Here is a 20526-nt window from a genome sequence, read left to right on the forward strand (position 1 = left end):
CACTGCGTGATATATTATTTCATTCAAAAATCCCCGTGGGGTATTTCTCCTCCCCAAGAGCCACTTGGCTGAGGCCACCCTGGGATCAACTCCAAGCAGTCCCTTTTCATGTGGCCCTCGGCCCTGCTTAGGTCCCCTCCTCATAGTCTTTTCTCATCCCTAGGAAAGTGACATTTCTTCTCTATCCCAGGTCACAGATGACTCAGAAACTCTGGAGACTGAGCCCCCACACAACCTCATCAGAGTATTCACCCAACCAAAGCTGGTCTTTCCTGATACTAGATTTTCTTTCCAGCTGCTTAGAAAATAAGATTTTCTCCATATGGTTATAATCAGTTTAAAAGCACCCAGCGGAAGGCCTACCACTGTTTTTGTCTCAGCCTATAGCTACAAAGCCATTCTTCTTTAGAGGCTTTTGCTGCCAGTTCAAAGATAAGTGAAGAACATCTTTTTTTGGTCATTTCTTAAGCAATTATTTAGTACTTACAATGAGGCAGATATTGCTCTAAATGCTCTATAAATATTAACTCAATTATGAAGAACAACCCTATGATACAGTTATTATTACTATCATCATCAGACTCTGATGTCCTGCAATACAATTATGCTAACCGCCAAGGGTTAGCCCAGAGCCTACAGGTTAAGGGCACAGTCCTCAGCAAGACTGCCCCCATTTTAGATTCCAGCCAAAAGTTTGGGGGTCCCCAGGCCACTTGAACTTTTGAGCAACGAGCTACAAATTCTGAGATTCTCACGAGCCCCCCAGGTTTGACAATCTGCTAGAATGGCTCACAAAACTCAGCAAAGTACTAATACAGCTTTATTATAAAGGATACAAATTAAGACAAGACCGGCAAACAAATACATATGAAAAAGTCTGAGAGGGTCCCAAATGCAGAGCTTCTGAGCCCCCTCCCCAAGGATGCAGGGCACATCAACGTCCAGCCCACTGATGTGCTCACCAATTTGGAGTCTCCACAGAGCTTCAATGTCCACAGTTTTTATTGGTGTCTCGTCACGTAGGCATCAGTGATGATGAACTCCATCAGTGATGATTGAACTCCATCTCAATGTCCACAGTTTTTACTGGTGTCTCGTCGCATAGGCATTAGTGATGCCATCATTGGCCACATGTTTGAACTCCATCTCGAGCCTGTCCTGCTCCTCCTGGAGGTTGGACCGGTTTTAATCACATGGTTGGTCTTTAATCACATTGTTGGTCTTTAATCACATTGTTGGTTTTTCCGGCATGACTAGGCCCCTATCCTGAGTCATCTCACCTGGTAGGATAAACTCAGATGTGATCCAAAGGGCTCATGAGCAACAAGGGCACTGTTATTCCGTGGGAAATTCCAAGGATTTGGTTCTCCCCCAGAAACCAAGGACAAAAATCAGCCAGATTCTTTACAAACAACACCCACATTTTGCACTTGAGTAAAAATGTCACAAAGAGGTTGACTGAATTGCTTAAGGTCATAGAGCCAGTAAATGGCAGAGCCAGGATCTGAAGCTGGATAGTGGCTCTGGAGTCTCTGCCCAAAAGCACCACACCACCGGGCCTCACCAGGAACACTCAGAGAGGGACTTCAGGCACTATCAATTTCCTTTTTAAAGCAAATGGTAAGCTTTGGAATTACAAATAAAAATGACCTCCGTGCTGAAACAATAACAGATTGAGCACACGTGTGGCATGAGTCGTGTTCTTGAAGCTCCAAGCCTCAGCTAGGTGTGTATCAAATGGTTATGTAACAGGACATGCAACCAGGTGTTGTTTTGAGAGTTAAATGAAATTATCCAATCTAGTTTGCTCAAGATTCAACACCTGGTAACTGTAGTAAAAAATATCAGCTGTCAAAATTGTTGTTGTCATTATTACAAATAATAAGTAAAAAAAACCCTTTCATCAATGAACTACTCCACTTAGGCAACATGTAGAATTTCTGTGGGCTTTTTCTCACGGGCTCTATGAACTAGAATATTAGAGATGCAAGTTGGCACATATCCAAACTGCTCAGTGATGAAAACCCTGGGTGAGCACGTCCATGCTCAGACGCTAAAGGGCATATTCAGCAGCAGCTGTTTCATTAGTGGCAATAACAGCAAGTGAGGCACTTAAACACATCTAAAGACAGAAAGGCAACACAGAGAGGAGGCGCCCAGTCAGAAGGAATAGAGGAGCAGAGTGAAGAGCAGTCAAGTACGGAAAGAAGAGAAAGCAAGCTTACAGGGATCTGACCTTACAGATATAGAATGTTACAGGTGGAAGGGCCTTTGAAATTAAAGCTGCACATTTTTAGACATGAGCTTGAAAGTCAGGCAACACGGGGAAAACTTAGGAATGCTGATTGGATAGGAGACACCTTAGAAAACGTGAAATATGGGATAATCCAATAGCATAGGCATTTCCAATTCATCAAATATTTAAAGACAGGAAGTGTTTACTGACAGCAGGCTATAGTGGAAGTGATGTCCTTAACCTTACTATATCATGATTTACTGCACAAAATGCTCACCGAAACAATAAATATGAGTTTATTGTAAAGCAGAAATTTGACTTGTATCCTGAGATAACAGAAAAATGAACTATTCCATTCTGTCTTGCAATTGCAGCAAAATATATTCTGGGGAAAAAAAAAAAAACAAATCACCTTTAGAATGCAAAGGAATAGGAAGTTGGGGTTAAAAATGATGAAGAAAAATGAGCAGCCATGATTCAGGTGACAGAATACATGGTGAAGTCATGGACAGTTGTTCCCCCTTTTTTTATTGTCCTTATAGATAAAACTCCTATGAATATTTATATATAGGTTTTTGTGTAGACATACATTTTCATTATCTGGGAGATAAACAATGTCCCTAAGAGAAGAGTTTATGGGTCTGTGGTAAATCTACGTTTAACTGTTCGAGAACTGTCAAATTGTTTTTCATCACTGCCTCACCGTTTGACATTCCCACTGCTACCATACGAGAGTGGCAGATCGTCCTCATCCTTGCCAACACTGATTTGCCTTTTTTTTTTGTTCTTTATTAATCGCCATTCTAGGAAGTATAAAGTGGTATCTCATGGTGGTTTCCATTTGGATTTTCCTGATAAATAATGTAGAGTATTTTTGTGTGTGCTTATGGGCTATGATTGTATCTTCTTGGAAGAAACATCTATTCAAATGCATTGCCCATTTTTAAGGGAGTTGTCTTTTTATTGTTGAGTTGTAAGCACCCTTTTACATTTTGTTAGATATAGCACTGAAGAAATTTTCTCCCATTGTGTGTCTTTTTTTTCCACTTTCTTATTACTGTCTTTGAAACCACTAAAATCTTTAGTTTATCTATTTTTGCTTTTATTGCTTATCTTTTGGTGTCATATGTAAGAAACCATTGCCTTATCCAAAGTCAGAAAGATTTACATTTTTTAAAGACAGTTTTATAGTTTTAGCTCTTACATTAGGTCAATGATCCATTTTGAGTTAATTTTTATGTATAATATAAAGTTCAGGTCCAACTCATTATTTTGCATGTGAATATCCAGTTGTCTCAGTACTGTTTATTGTAAAAGGCTATTCTTTCCCATATAATCATCTTGGCATTCTTTGCAAAAATCAGTTAACCAGAAATGTAAGGAATTCTTTTTGGATTCTCAGTTCAATTCTGTCAATACATTTCCATCCTATGCCAGTATCACAATGTCTTAGTTACCATAGATTTTAAGTAAGTTTTGAAATGGGGTTGTGTGAGTTCTCCAACTTTGTTCTTTTTTCACATAATTATTTTAGGAATTCTGGGTCCTTGAATTGTTATGTGATTTTAAAAATTGGCCTATCAATTTTTGCAAAAAGTCATCTGGTATTTTTATAGAGATTGTGTTAACAATAGTAAGTCTTCTAATCCATGAATTTAATATTTCTTTCCATATATTTAGGCTTTTTAATTTCTTTCAGTGATGTTTTGTAGTTTTCGGTGTAAAAACTTGCAGTTCTTAAATTTTCTTGCGTTTTGTTTTTCTTATGTTGTTGTAAATTATTTTTAATTTTTCCTTTTTTTTCTACCCTACTGGGTAAGCTTGTTTTCAATCTCATTTTTGAATTATGAATTGCTGTGTATAGAAATACAGATTGTTTCCATGCCTTGATCATGGGTATTGCCATCCTCCTGAACTATATTCTTAGTTCAAATAGGATTTTTTGGTAAATTCCTTAGAATTTTCTATACACAAGATTATGTCATCTGAACATAGAGATAGTTTTACTTCTTCATTTCCAGTTTGGATACTATTTATTTATTTATTCATTCATTTTCTTGCTAGGTTGCTCGAGCTAAAACCACCAATACAATGTTGAACAGAGCTGGGGACAGCAGACACTCTTGCCTTTGTCCTCATCTTATGGGGTAAGTGATCAGTCACCACCGAGTACGACGTTAGCCCTGTTTTGTCTTTGTTTTGTTTTCTTTTTTTTATTTTTTGGTTCTTGCCCCTTATCAGGCTGAGAAAATTTCCTGCCATTCTTAGTTTACTTACTTTTTTCTCATAAAAGGGTGTTGGGCTTTGTCAAATGCTTTTTCTGCATCTATTGAGATAATCATGTGATTTTGTTCTTTATTCTATTAACATGATATACCATATTTTCTGATTTTTGAATGCTCAGCCTTGCTTTCTTGTCATAAATCTTACAAAGACATATTGTGAAATCCTTTTTATATGTGGCTCAACCTGATTTGCTGGTGTTTTATTTAGGTGTCTTAAAGCTATATTCATAAGGTTGTTGTTTTCTTTTTATCTGACATTTTTATTTGATTTTTGTATCTGGGTAATTCTGACCTGATAGAATGAGTCAAAAACAATTCCCTGCTCTTCTGTTTTTGAAAGTGTTCGTGACAGATTGGTGTTAATTCTTTAAACATTTGGAAGAATTCAGCCTTGAAGCCATGTGGATATTAGCTTTTCTTTGTGAGAAGTTTTTGATGACTGATTCAATCTCTTTACTTGCTGTAGGTCTATTCCAATGTTCTCTTCCTTCTTGAGTTAGTTTTGTTTCTTGGTGTTTTCTTGGTTACCTAATATTTTGGTATACAATTGTTCATAATATTTCCTCTTATTTTTGTTTCTGTAAATTCAGGAGTAATGTTCCTCTTTCATTTCTGATTTTAGTAAAAGAATGTTCCATGTGCAATTGAAAAGAATATGTATTCCAGTATTTTGGGATGAAGTGCTCTAAATATGTCTGTTAGATCTGGTTGGTTTATAGTGTTATTTAAGTCTTCTATTCCCTTGTTGATATATTGCCTACTTGTTCTATTTGTTTTTGAAAGTTGGGCATGAACATCTTTAACCATTCAAACTAAATATTAGCCATAAGGCAAAGCTCTTTCCAGCAACCACAACACTACCTCTGAAGAATACGAATATATAAATTCATAGAGATCTATTTTAGAGGGGTTGAATTAGAATATCCAGATTTTCATATATTTGCTTTTTGTACATTTTCACCATGGGTATTTCTATGCTTTTAAATGAACTTGTATATCATGTTAAAACATTCATAAAGTTTTCCATGTTTGTCTTACTTCTTTTAATGCATATTTTAGCAGTAGCATTCTGGAGGTAACAAGCTTTCCAATGTTTAATAATTTATCTTTCAGTAATTTTATAGGTGCTATCAATTTTTTATAATATTGCTCTGGATACACAATTTCTTTACCTGACTACTGTTAATGAAGGCCTTTAAAATGATGTGACAGACTTTAAAAGGTCCCACAGATTACATACAATGTTATTTATTCATAGAGATTTACTTATTGATTTAGATATTCACCGTCCATCTCTACCTGACAATGTTTGCTATCTGTTTTGTTATATATTCCAAGCACCACAGTCAGTAGATTCTGAACAAATATTTAAAATATTTAAAAATGAATGAATATGTAAGCACACCTAAGTTATATACATAACACCTGTGTTTGTATATCCATATGCTGGCAAAGAGAAACTCTGGAAACATAAGCATTATTTTATGAGTTAAATGAACACTTATTCTTCAGTAAATTTAACATTAATTCGAATGTGAGTTGTTATTTGTCATTCTTATTAGTCACACTTTATGCCCCTTTTTCAGACCTTGAAAATGTTGTCAATCCATTTTATATTTTCAATGCAACAGGAAAGTTATTTTTAGGAGATAACATACACAACAATAAATGATTAGATTTATGCTTATGAGAGGAAAAAAATCATATATCAGTATTTTCTATTTCAGGAAAGTTAGCCATAATGATAACCACTGGAAACCTCACTATCAGTTTAGCTAAAATCTTGGAACGTGTTTAAAATATTATTTGGTCTCATGGCACATGAAACTGACTTAATAACTGATATAGTCATATTGTTTTTAAATCAGAGGGTTTTTATAAAATTATGTTTAACTCATCACTGTAAACAACTATTGTTTGGTACATACATTGATAAGCCATTTTAATTGTTCTAACTTTTTGGCTGAGAGTCAGACTTCATATTGGCTCTAAAATGACCAGCAGGTAGAGAAGATGGCAAATGAGAATAAGCGGGAAGCCACTTACAGCTTACTCGACATGATGGGGAGATCGTGAATTATCTCTTCATAGGGCTCTTCTTGTGCTAAAGTAGAAGCAGATAAAGGCTCTTTCATTTTTTCTTCCCAGGCAATTTCGGCTTTCAGCAGCATTTCCTCAATAAACTCAGAGGCAGCAATATCTACGAGAAAAAAGGAAGAAAATCAGAAAAATGATGGGTGATGATAGCACATAAATCTGTTTACTTTTAATAATTCTGATATGCTTAAAATGCCAAAAATTTATCAATGTATGAATCAAAACAAAAAACCTTAAAAGTTTATGGCTAGGATAAAACTGAAGTACTGTCATTTTAAAAGACTATTTTGTTTTACATCAGTGACATATTTAATTATAAATGAAATAGAAAATAGTATACACTAGATGGTGATATGTAAAAGAAAAAATCATTGAGAATCTAAGCTTCAACAAACTTAATGTCATTTCATTTTCGGTAAAACTTGTCCTGCATCTTGGTGACTATGAACCAAAATTACAGAAATAGTTACACTTTCCCACCAACTGGGTTATAAAGCGTGTAACTGGCATTCTATAAACATTCTACTAAATGGGTAGTTGTACAAGTAAATACTCAGTTGTATTATTTAAACAAGGGGTCTGCCCTCTAGCCATAGTATTTTTACCTTTATCAATCGCAAATATAAGTAAATATATTTCCTTACAAATTACACATAACAGTAACATCTGAACATGTTTGGGCAGCAACATAGCTATGTGTCAATCAAGTTTACACTAACAACAATTACTGATAGAGAAACTGATATAGATCATGAGGAAAAATCAACATTCATATCAATTAAGAACCTACTGGAGGCAGCTGCTTCTTCTCAATCGTCAGGACCAGACTGTGTGACCACCTGTGTCTATAAATTAGAGTTATGTGGCTTTCTGGGCTGGTCACAGTAATGTAGCTGCCACAAGAAGATATTTATGTAAAGATTTTATCATGATTTGCCTCAGATTAAATTATATACATGTAAGAAGTAGGTGAGTGCTCAGCTTTCTTACTTTGGGAGATTAAATTTCTGTCCCACCTAACAAATTGTTTTTCCTGCAAATATTTTTTTATGAATCCATTCCAAATTCAAGAAACATAAAATAACAGCAATATACTATAGTACTGATGACGACTTTCCTTTGCTCAGTTGTAGCATGGGTTTCCGATTTACTGTTCTGTGCTCTGTTCTTGCATCTGGTTTTATCTAGTTTATCTTCTTGCTGCCTAGATTATTGGCATATCTGCTTTAGCTGAAACCTCTCACTGCATTACAACTCTTTGCTTCTTGCATGTGATAAAAGTATTTTTATTCAACTAGCAAATCTTCACTGAGGATCTATTATGGGCCCAGCACTGTGCCTCGTATTGCCAACAGGCCATGAATAAGGTGCTAGGTTGCTGGTCGATTTTGCATGACCAATGTGGTAAAAGTTGCCTGAGAGAGTCCTCATGCACTGTGCTGAGATAACCAGCGCTGAGTCTAGACCAGAAGCTCATTCCTTGCCTCCGTTCCTAAGACTGTCAACTGCCATGCCTGGACATCTGTTTGAAACGACACTAGACCTAAATGGTGAGAGTGTGGCATGGGAGTCCATGCAGTCAAAGGTCAGTCATATCCTCCCTTGTCTGGGAAATGAGCCAGGAATACGAACTTGGAAAATGTGAGCTACTGTTAGAACCAGATGAGAGTTAACAGAGGATGTGACTTGTATTCACAGTAAACACAGTTTCAAAAAGAAAACACCTAAAAATTTCTATTTGTTCTTTTGATATTTATCATTAGCATACTAATATAGTTAATGTTAAAATTACTAGACTATAAGTAATATTAGCTTGATTCTCAAGTTTGTGACTATTAAGCTGTCTAAAATTTCTGTTTGGTAAATCTTCAGTTTAGCAGAGAAGATGAAGTAATAAACATTAGACAATGATACTTAATTCCAATAAATAACAAATAGAGAAAAATCCCTTCTCTGGCTTCAGCTGGAGATTTATTAGAAATTCATACTCCTGAAAGTATATCAAATGACAAATCTCAAAAGTAAAGTACGTTTAAGTTAGCAGAGGTATAGCAAGAGGAAGAATATATTTATTGTTATTCAGATCAATTACTGTCTTCGAAATTTTGATATTATGGTATTACTTATGCTAGATTTTTCTCTTTGTTTTTCAGAACTCTTTTTCCTACTGCACAAATAATTATGAGTAGTAACTTTCTGTTAAATTTTGAAAGCTACAAAATTAATGTAGCATCCATTTTTTTTTATTATTTTTATTTTTTTTAAGACAGAGTCTCGCTCTGTCGCCCGGGCTGGAGTGCAGTGGCGCAATCTCGGCTCACTGCAAGCTCCGCCTCCCGGGTTCACGCCATTCTCCTGCCTCAGCCTCCGAGTAGCTAAGTATATGAATGTACAAAAGGGCAGTGACTAAAATAATTTTAGAAATCTTCAAAAATATATTTATTAAAAAATAAGCAACATTAAGTCAAGATTTTCAATGTTTTAAATTTGCATGAGAATGTCAGCCTCTGTATTTTTCTTGTAGTTTAAATATCTGCACAGATAATAACGCTGTTATTTTTAAAAAATACCTTAACGGATAAGCATGTATTTGGCAGGATGAGATACTAGTTAAATAATAGTAAGAATGTATTTTAAAGTAAGTTACACTGAATGAATCACTATCCTGAAAGTTTAAAACATGAAAGGCAAAATACATCAAAGTACAACAGTACAGTGTGGATTAAACTGTGAATAGCCTCTTGCAATGGAGCCATACATAGGCGATGATGAATTGTGCTTGAACTGGGCTGGTTGTTACACAGCTTCACAGGCGTGTCCAGCTCTCACTTTGTAGCTGTGCTGAAGATGGATGGATACTCCAATATGAAAGGAGGAAAACAGTACCTGCTCAATGGTCCCAGGATGCTCCTAACCTACCTGATGGCTTCTCCTCATTACAGTTCACAAGGTGCGGGTTTGCCTGATGCATCAAAAGAAGTTTCACCAGGTTTGTCTGAAATATTAAAGATAATTAAAATAGGAACCACCATGGCAGAAGCTAGGATTCATCAGTAAGTCAGACACTGTGCTGTCCAGCTAGCAGCTGGCATGAGGCAGTATGAGCATTCCCACTCAGAAGTCCTTCCTGTCCCCTTTCCCAGTGCCTTTTCTAAAAATGTCAGATACTCAAATTATTTCAGCCCTTTCTGGATTCAGAACAAAAATTATTTATCCAATAAGGATTTAATCACTGGAGATTTGAAAAGGACACTTTATAACTTTCAGGTTTCTATTATACGTATTTCTAGGATGAGAAACTAGTTACATAACAGTAAAAATGTATTTTAAAGTAAGTTACACTGAATGAATCACTACACTGAAACTTTAAAACATGAAAGGCAAAATACAACAAAGTACAACAGGACAGTGTAGACTATATGCCATAATATAACCTGAAGGTACATATGCTATACTCCTTATGTGAGGAGTTAAATGGTATAGTGTGTTTTGTTCTGTTTTAATTGAGCAATTCATTGAAGTCTAACTTGTTGGCATTGTTCCTCTATGACAGCAACGTGGGCAGTAGGAACTTAAAGTCACATTGGACCACTAGAAAAATGCAATCTCAAGTTATAAGAGTGAAGTGACTTGATAAATATATATTTTAAATTATTATAATATATCACACATATAAAGGGTATATATAATATACATGTGTTATTGAAAGGGCAATAATGAAATAAATTTCAGTATACTCCACTTTTAAAAATACGTACTCGACATTTTTTTTAATGATATCTTCGTGTGTTTCTCCCCAAAACTATGCCTCTCTCTATTTCCCAGAGCTGGCCACTATCATGACTTTTCAGCTAACCATTAATATCTTCTCTATATGCTTAGCACACATATATGGAAGTATCCCTAAGCAACATACTGCTTAATCTGGTTGTGCCATTTATAGAAATGAAATCCTATTGTATAGATTCTTGCATGCCTTGTTTTCATGGCTTACCATGAAATTTTTGAGTCATCAGACTTGATGGGTTTAACCCAGGCTCATTCTTTTTCTTGGCTGCATGGAATTGTATTGTACAAATATATCACAATTGATCCACCTTTCTCCCAGTGAATATTCAAGCCATTTGCAGTCATTTATTTGTTTTTACAAATAATGTTCCTATAAGTAGTCTCATTTATAGCTCTTGGTGCACACATACAAGACTTTCTTCAGGATATATGTACTCAGAAATGAAATTGTCAGTTTGGACAGCATCAAAGTGACTAGACAGTGCCAATATATTTTTTTTTCAAGAGATTGCTCAGATTTACACTCCTACTCCTAACAAGGCTTTCTGTTGCTCCACTTTCTACTTAATAATATTACCAGGCATTTACTTGTTGTTAAATTCTTGGGTGTAAAAGAATAGATCATTGTGGTTTATGGTGCATTGCTTTGAAAATGGAGCAGGACTCTCCTGGCTTTCTTTTTGGTATGATTTTATATAATGCTTTTTTAAAGTTATTACTTTCTAGGGATTTGCCAGTTTTGCCTGAGTTTCCAAATGTGCTGGCATGATGTTGTTGGTTATATCTTCTTATTGTGCTTTTTCTTTTGTTGTCTTTTGAATAGCTGTGCTGTTTGTATAGTTACGTTTCCATTTGAATGCACACTATCAGTCATCTTTCTGACCAATATTTCCAAAACTTGGTTCATCTCATTACAAGAACCAATTTGAGGTATTATTGATTTTTTCTATGGTATTTTTGCTTAACAGTTCAATCACTTTGACTTTTATCTGTTTTATATTCTCATTTATGCATTCTATGTTTATTAATGTCTCTCTTTTTTATTTTTATTTATTTTTATTTTTTTGAGATGTTGTTTCACTTTCTCACCCAAGCTGGAGTGCAGTGACACCATCTCGGCTCACCGCAACCGCCTTCTCCCAGGTTCAAGCGATTCTCGTGTCTCAGCCTCCAGAGTAGCTGGGATTGCCAGCATGCACCACCACACCTAGATAATTTTTATGTTTTTAATAGAGATGGGGTTTCGTCATGTTGGCCAGGCTGGTCTTGAACTCCTAACCTCAAGTGATCAGCCCTGACTTGGTCTCCCAAAGTGCTGAGATTACAGGCATGAGCCACCGAACCTGGCCTGTTTTATTAATTCTTAAAAACTTTGTAAGTTGTAACATTATTTTTCAAACTTGTCTTTTACAATATAGACATTTAAGGTTGCTAGGCAACCTTAAAGGCTGTAAATTTTCATCAAATGAAAATTACCACCACTTTCTTTATGTCTCAAATAGGGACAGAGAAAATGCAATTTTTTATTATGATTCTGTTCCAAATATTTTAAAATGGTCATTGTATGTCTTTTTGATTTATAGAGAATAGTAAGTCCTGAAATAATGTGTGTTTCTATAATACAAAGTAGCTCATACTCAATTGATAAATGTTGGTAGGTACTATTTTTTTCCTAGGCAAGAGGAGTCAAAACAACGGAAGTCAAATCATAAAATTAAAAGACCTCAACTGTGTTATGCTGAAAACTGAAGCTGTCTTAGCTGTACTTCTACGAATATCCTTTTTTTAAACAATGAAATAATTTAAAGGCAATAAAATGGACAATAATAAGCGCACAGTTATAAAATTTGGGCAAATGTGTGTACCTGTGTAATCAGCACCACAAATAAGATATAGAACATTTCTCATCACCAACAGTTCCCCCTGTCCCACTGTGGTCAATCTTCATCCCATACGAGAAAACACAGTATGATTTATAGCACCCCAGATTAGTTTCGTCTACTCTTAAACTTCACATAAATAAAACACAGAAATACATATGCTCGCCCAATATAGTATTCTTGAGATTCATCCATGCTTGTGCATGCATTGACAGTTTCTCTCTTCATTGTTGAGTTGTAGCCCATTGTACAACTACATTACAATAGTTCATCGTTTTCTTCTTGAGAGTTGAGCCATTTGTTTCTGGCTTTTTGAATAAGGCTACTATGGACATAGGTCATTTTAGTCAACGTAGATTCTCATTTGTCTCTTTTGAACACTCTAAAATAGAATTCTGGGTAATCTGGTAAGTGTATATTTAACTTTATAAGAAATTGCCAGAAAAATTTACCAAGTGGTTTTACTATTTTTTTTATCCTCACTGGCAATTTTGCCACATGTTCTCCAACACTTGATATTGTCATAGTAAAACAATTTTAGCCACTGAAGTACTATCCCATTGTAGGTTAATTTACATTTCCTTGATGACTAGTGACATTGAACACTTTCATGTGCTTGATGACCGTCTTTTGTGAATTGTCTACGCGATAATTTCTTGTCTCTTTATTACTGCATTGTTTAACTTTTTACTATTAGGCTATCTGCATTTTTATATGATCTGGATGCATTTTTCAGATATATGTATTGTAGTGGGAAATCAGGGACTGGAGAGACCAAATGGCGTTCAGGAGGGTATATTTTAGGTGTACACTGGCTCAGCAGACATGCATCCTGAAAGTCTGAGCAGCAAACACAGAAAATGAACACCTTTTATGCTCCTTGAGGCAGGAATTACATGATGCAGGAAGCTGGCTTACAAAAGCCAGAACAAAGCAGTTAATTATCAGGTGACATTCTTAGGACTCAGCTTACATCTTGGGAAACATGTCTTGCAACTCATGCTTATGGATCGTGTGACCTTCCAGTTGCACAGCAAGAAAAACAGGAGCTTACAGAACTTACAATATATGCTGGGGAGAGATACGGTTAATGCTGCACAGACCTTACAGAGGAGCAGTTAATATTCTTTCTTAACTCTTACTTGGGGTGGGTGGGGGGAGGCGCTACTTCATGCCCATTCTAGTATAAACTTAAACCGTAAATTTAATTTCTTTTAATTTTTCAACTTTAGTATTACATATATTTCCTCCCATTCTATGGCTTGCCTCGTCATATTCTTAAAAATGTCTTTTGATGAGCAGAAAAACACTTTTATTTCTTTTAAGTACAATATCTGTACCTATTTTTATCTACTCAAAGTTCATAATAATATTCTACTATAGTTTCTTCTGAAAGCTTTATAATTTTAACTTTTATATTTGTGGTCCATTTCAAGTGAGTTTTTGTGAATGCCATGTAAAGGCCAGGATGGTCCAGCAACATTTGTTTTTCAGCAACATTTGTGGAGAAGACCATTTTTTCTTATCGAACTGCCTTGAGACCTTCATAGGAAATCAGCTGGCTTGTTCTGTTCATTTGTAGCCACTATATTTTAGGTTCCATTGATCTACTGGTCTATCCTTGCTGTATTACCTAACAACTTTATGCGTATAGATTTATAGAAAGTTCTGAAATCTTACAAGTGAAAGACTTATAGTAAGTCCTGAAAAAAGTCTGTGTCTTATTCCTTCAAGAACATTTTGTCTATTATAGGTACTTTGCATTCCATAATTTTTAGGATGAATTTTCCAATTTCTATTAAAAAAGACTGCCAGGCTTTAGGTTGGGATTGTTTTAAATAGGTAGCTACTATATCAGTTTGATATGCCTTAACAAATCACCACAAGTTTCACGGCTTAAACAATAAAAATGTATTGTCTTACAATTCCATAGGTCAGAAGTCTGACACAGGTATCACTGGGCTGACACCAGGGCTCTGGTAGCATGTTCCCTTCTGGTTATAAGGGAGAATTTGTTTCTGGCTTCTCCAGTTTTGAGGTCACCCACATTCCTTGGTTAATGGTCCCTCCCCTTCCACCATCTTCAAAGCAGCAATATTGCACATCTCTGGCCATTTTCCCACAGTCACACCCCCTCTGTCTCTCAGCCAAGAACAAGTCTCTGCTTCTAAGGGCCCATGTGATTACACTGGGCCCATCTAGAGAATCCAGGAAAATCTTTCCAGCTTATGATCCTTAGCTTAGTTACGATGCCAAGTTCTTTATTTAGCCTCGTAATATATTGACAGGTTCTGGGGATTAGGGCATGGACATCATTGGGGGCGCTATTCTGCCTTACCAGATACCTTAACAATATTCGGTGTCTCAATGACAACTGCATATCAATGAGTGTGGCTTACCTCTCTATTTGCATAAGTTTTCAATTGTCACTGCAATGTTTTGTAGTGTGAAGTGTACAAATATTGCACATTATTTGTTAAACATATTACTATCTATGTTATGCTTGTCACACTAGTACTGTAAAAAAATTGACAAATTCACTTAATGGTTCTAATTTTTAAAGTTTTTTGGAGATTCTTTGGTATTTTTATTATCCTTTCTCCTTTCCTAACCTTGCCTTTCATTTTCGTTTCTTGCATTATTTGACTTGTTAGAATGACAATAGTTTCTTCAATCTGCAGTGGGGTTTGTTTGTTTGGTTTTGTAACATTTTTCTGTGACATTTTTCATTCATGCAGAGCATTTTGCCCAGGCATTCCAAGAGATCTCCTTAAATAATTATGGCTCTTGCCAGTGTTCTCACTATAAAATTAATTAGGTTTTCAATAGTATGTCCTATTGTTGGATTTCCTACAGGCCCATTCAAAATTAGTGTTTGGTTTTGCAGAACACAAATTATTTCAGTAGTACTTATTCATGTTATATATAGCAGGGTACTTATATTTAGAAGTTATTTTGATTTCCAAATATATCATTTGCTAAAGAAAGAGAAGCTATCTTTAAATCTGAAAGATAAAATATATATTGTAGGTTCCCAGGACATTAAAATAGTTGCAAGAATGAGTATTGCTTTATATTAAAGATTCGAGACATTTTCTTGCTTTTATATCATATGTCAGAAATGACGGAAGGAAGGCAAGAAGAAAGAAAATGAAAGAACAAAACAAATAAAATATGGAGTAAGGTAGGGAAAAATGAAGACAGGAGGAAGGGAAAGAGAAATTCAGAAAGAAAAGAAAAACAATGGAAGTCAAAAATTAGTTCAGATTGCCTTTGTTTTCCCCAAATTTGAAAGAATGGCAATAATGCTAAAGCTTTTATATCTTTGCAAAAATGTCAGAGTATCAGAGAGTCTAATAATTTGTTGCATTACTAAATTCAATTTGCTCTTTATAGAACTCCAAATAAAATCATGTGCAATCTCCCAACAAACTCCTCTTCTCTACAGCTTCAACTGCAGAAAGCATTTAAGTCATAAAAGTAAATGTTTCCTACAAGAAAATCTTTAACAATAAAAGTAATTCCATTTTATTTCAGGCCTGTAAAAATAAACATTCATGTGTGAAACAAGGAAGTTTCTCCTACTTGGGGAATTCCTTTCTTTTCGTAAAGTCAATATTTCCTATGTGCTTCCAATTAGAAATCACTGAGGCACTTCACAAAACTGAATTAAGCAGGCCAGGGCTAATTCCAACTACTCTACTCTGGAACATCTGTTTTAACCTCATAAAACATCTTTAGGTAAATTACCTGAAATGTGAGCAGCAAGAGTGTGCTGTTCAAGTGCAACTCATCTTCACTATTAAAAGAATTTCATAATCAGCAAAGTTATCAGAGGTTAAGGTGACTAATACTCAGAGAGAGAGAGTGTGTGTATGTGTTGTGTGTCTGTATAAAAGGAAACACTAAGTGGCTAACAAAGAAAGTGTATTTAAGCTGAAATTTGAATTAATATTAGTTACTGAATATAGACTTTACTTATTCTTCAAATGGTTGTATTTCAGTGCGGCTAAATTTATCAAGATTAATTTCTTGAGAGTCAAAATATCTCTTTAAAAAGTTAAAATATAGCAGTGAGTGTTTGGAGCCAGCACTCATCCCTTCCTAGTTCAGAAGCTAAAAATGATTGATTTAACTTAATAAAGAGGAAAATATCATGTTAAAGTCTCTCAGAAACTCAGCACTTGCATACCCCAGTTGAATTACATATACCTAAGCTCAATGGTGCATACTCTACATTGCAACGAGTAAATGTCTCTAACTCTGAGAACCGTGTGAACTATTTCAGATATAATATTTTAGAAAGTCTAATACATTACCACTTTTAATGATTCAACTATGATTTCTTATTAACCAAACAATCCTGCCCTCATACCACAAAATAAATACTTTCTAATCACTGCAGTTTTCCATGTAATTGTCCTTGTATTTCTTTTCTGAAACACTCCTCTTTTATTTCCATTTGCAAACCTCATAATCCTCCTCTGCCCGTGTCCAACCCCTCCTCGGTCTCCTTTTATGGAACTTTCCTTTTATACAGTTGTCATAGTTGTATTTGTGTGGCTATAACAGAATATCTGAGACTGGGTAATTTATAATGAACAGAAACTTATTGCTTACAGTTCTGGAGGTTGGGAAGTCTAAGATCAAAGTGCCAGCAGGCCTTAGTCTCTCTTCTTTTAAGATGCCCCATTAAATGTTGCACCCTCCAGAGGGAAAGATCATTATATCCTCACATGGTGGAAAACCAGGAGAGAGAAACACTCCTGCAATTTCTTTTTATAGTCGTATTAATCCTTTCATGAGGGTGAAACCCTCATGACCTAAACACCCCTTATTAGGCCTCACGTCCTAATTTTGCTGCACTGGGGATTAATCTTGAAACACACTAATTTTGGGCGGACACATAGCAACCATTAAATACGGTGTTGCTCACAAGACATTGCCTTTGGTTGAAATCCCTTTCATTTGTGCAGGATTTCTTTTGGTAATACATCCCAAAGGCAAATTATCTCCAGTGCTGCCAAAGCCCTTGCCTGTGCCCCGGTTTCTCTTGGAAATCTCCAGGATGACTCCCTGCAAGAATCAGTCTCAAGGGGAGCGTCCACTCTCCTACCGCTCACACATTTATTCAGTGACCCATTGATAAAGGCCAGTATGTATTACATTAGGGCATTTATTGATTCTCTCATTAAATAGTAACTTAGCCGGTATTCTGTGTTGGCTCCTGTCTGAGATATCATGATATTTTGATAAGCCAAACAAATGTTCCTGCATTCACTTCTTACAGACTAAAAGGTGGTACAGATGAATGAACCAACAACTACGGCAAGTTGTTTATGATACGGGATATGCAGGGTGCTTGTACAGGGACAGGAGAGGAACCGTCATATGCAAATTCCGAGCATTAGGAGAGACGGCCAGTGAAGTGACATATCAATGTATCCGTGCAAGGTAAAATTTAACGATTTCAGGAAGAGCAAAGAATAGGTTATATGTGGTGGCACGTTGTAGAAATGGAGATGCGTTCAGTATAGCTTTACCCTCAGATATGGTGGGGTGAGCCAGGAGAAATAAAACACGAGACTTAAGCAGGGCCTCTGACGCATGGGGACTTATAAATGGTGCTAAGGAAGAAGTATTTATTTCAACAGCAATGGAAAGGATGCTGTGTTGACACAGTGTGATTATGCCTGCATGTAGAATGATTACTGTAGCCTTGTCATTGAGAGAAGAGCGGGGAGGGGGATAAAAACCTGTTAGAGGCTGATGGGTTAACCCAGATGTAGAGATGCTAATGTCCTGGGCAAGGGGAGAGGCAGTGAGGAGGCACAGATTGACTGGTGGTGATTATAGCTTAAATATTTCAACACAGTCCGCTGGGTAGGAGTTTGTAGACTCAGTGTTCTGTTAGGCATGAGAGAGGAGAGAGAGGCAGGAAAATGGCAAAGGACTAGTTTTGTGGTGAATAAATGATAAAAGAGAAGAGCAACAGATGGGGATGGGAAAGAGAAGATGATTTTTTTTTTTAAACAAGTGGTGTTAGAGGACAGAAAGAAAGAGACAGCTCCTGGGTACACACAGATGCAGAATTTGGGAGAGGGACAGAGAGGAGGCTTGGGTAGTCATGAGCATGTAGACAGTATTTGAAGCTTAGGGCATGAGAATATTTCTCAAAGACACGGAAAACATCAAATAGGAACCTAGGATGGCACATGAAGCTTGTCAATACTCCAAGGTTGGAGGGGTAGGGGCGTAACCAGACTGTTTTCTCCAAAGCAAAGAAGAAATAAATATACAAAAAAATTTAAAGCTCTGAATATATCTTAATTTTTACATACTTGGGTAAAACTGTATTTGAGAATAAAAATGGCTTTTTAAACATTAAGATGTGTGAGTTATGTCATACAAAATACTTTGGGAAACAAAAATATTTAGATTCCAGCATTTGTACAAATATTTTCTTATCTTTGGTTGCAGTATTGCCAATTCTGTTGTAAATACTAAATCCAGTAAATACATACAAGACTAGAATGAAATTTTACTTCATGTAGAACTCATGAAAGAGTTGTAAAACCAAAAGACTTATTGCTCACATAATTTATTCAGTTCCTAGTTTTTGACAAGAACAAGCATCTCTTTTGTTTTCCACTGCAAAAGTTAATATATTTCTAAAAGGCAGTTTTAAAATATGTACATCATCCCACTATAAACGTAAATAATAAGTACAGTTATAGATTGTGAGCTACCTCCTTCCCCATAAAGGTATTTACATTTATAAGGTCTTTATAAGAGTGAAATTACTGTGACTGTCTCTAAAAATGCCATCAGTCTCTCTAAAATGTTCACATTTCTAAAGCTTTTTCCCCTAAACACAGATACAATATATTTACAGCAAATTTCTTCAGAGAGAGTTATAAATCTTCCATGCATATAAATTGATATTCAAATAAACCTGTTTCTAAAATATAATTTCCAAAGTGCATACTAAATGACATCTTTTTGGGAGAACAATTTTTTAGAATAGTTCTAGATGTCATATACTATTTTTCTTGGTGAAATAATTGAGATGTAATTTACTCAAAATCTTCTATTATCATAAATCTCTCAGTTGTTTTTTCAGTCTGAGTAAAAGAAGAGTATCTTGGTTTTGATGCCTTATATTCTGAAACAAAAGCCTCATCTACACTCAGTATTTCCAATTTTGCACCTAACTCTGGGTCGGTTGCCTTCGTCTTTCGGTCACTCTGCTGGACAATGGGCTAGCACAATGGACAACTCAAAGTCTCTTTTTCTGGAGTGCACATTCGAGTGGAGACGCTACTTGATTATACTTAATGGAACAAAGTAGTAAAGACGTATGATCTTCAGACACTTTCCTTAGTACTAAAATGTATCAGAAGTTAGAAAATTAAAGGCAAGTCTAGCGAAGCAGAGGATAAAAATAATGTGTTTTAAAAACCTGCCTCATCTGCACATTGTAAATGGCCATTTCTGGAAACCTTTGAGTAAGATATCTGTCTGTACCAATCTAGCAACCATCAGTGGATGAGGACACATGCTGACTGATGATCCATACACACACAAGGCATTCACCTTCACGACTCGCAAAAATCTGCTGAACTAAGTAAAAGTCTCCCCTTTCTATAGATGTTTATGGTTCTCAATAATTGGTGGCCCCAAGGTTGGGCTCTGTGGAAAAAGAACAATCAAGGCTTGTTGAGTTCACAGTCAGTGAGTGGTGGGGCTGGTACCCAGCGCTGGTTCTTTCTATTCCAGTGAGAAGGCCATGGAGGCCTCTAAACAAAGCTGGCATAATGCCCGATATAGTTTGGATATTTGTCTGCACCAAATCTCATGTTGAATTGCAACCCCCAGTGTTGGAAGTGTGGCCTGGTCGGGGGTGATTGGGTCATGGGGCAGATGTCTCTTGGCTCGGAGCTGTCCTCACGATAATGAGTGAGTTCTCATAAGATCTCGCTGTTTCAGTGTGTGGCATCCGCCCCCCGCCCAATGCACACATCCCGCAACTCTCTTTCTGCTCCTGCTTCCACCGTGTGATGTGCGCATTCCCGCTTCACATTCTGCAATGAGTCAAAGCTCCCTGAGGCCTCCCCAGAAGCCCAGCAGATGCCAGTGCCATGCTTGTACAGTCTGCAGACCGTGAGCCAATTAAACCTGCTTTCTTTATAAATTACCCTGTCTCAGGAATTTATAACAATGCAAAAACTACCTAACG

General features: G+C 36.1%; 1 protein-coding gene across 3 annotated transcripts in view; it reads right to left on the minus strand.

Annotated features, from left to right (window-relative positions):
- MYO16 (myosin XVI) overlaps window positions 1–20526 on the minus strand; it is a 706512-nt gene that overhangs the window by 371695 nt on the left and 314291 nt on the right. For all 3 annotated transcript variants that reach the window (XM_055244378.2, XM_063618637.1, XM_063618636.1), the window contains exons 8-9: window positions 9538–9613; window positions 6568–6721 (exon numbers count right to left, since the gene is read on the minus strand). In XM_055244378.2, coding sequence (XP_055100353.2) covers window positions 6568–6721; window positions 9538–9613 — 230 coding nt within the window. The remainder of the gene's footprint in view (window positions 1–6567; window positions 6722–9537; window positions 9614–20526) is intronic.

The sequence above is a fragment of the Symphalangus syndactylus genome, chromosome 15 (assembly GCF_028878055.3).
Source record: "Symphalangus syndactylus isolate Jambi chromosome 15, NHGRI_mSymSyn1-v2.1_pri, whole genome shotgun sequence".
Lineage (NCBI taxonomy): Eukaryota > Metazoa > Chordata > Mammalia > Primates > Hylobatidae > Symphalangus > Symphalangus syndactylus.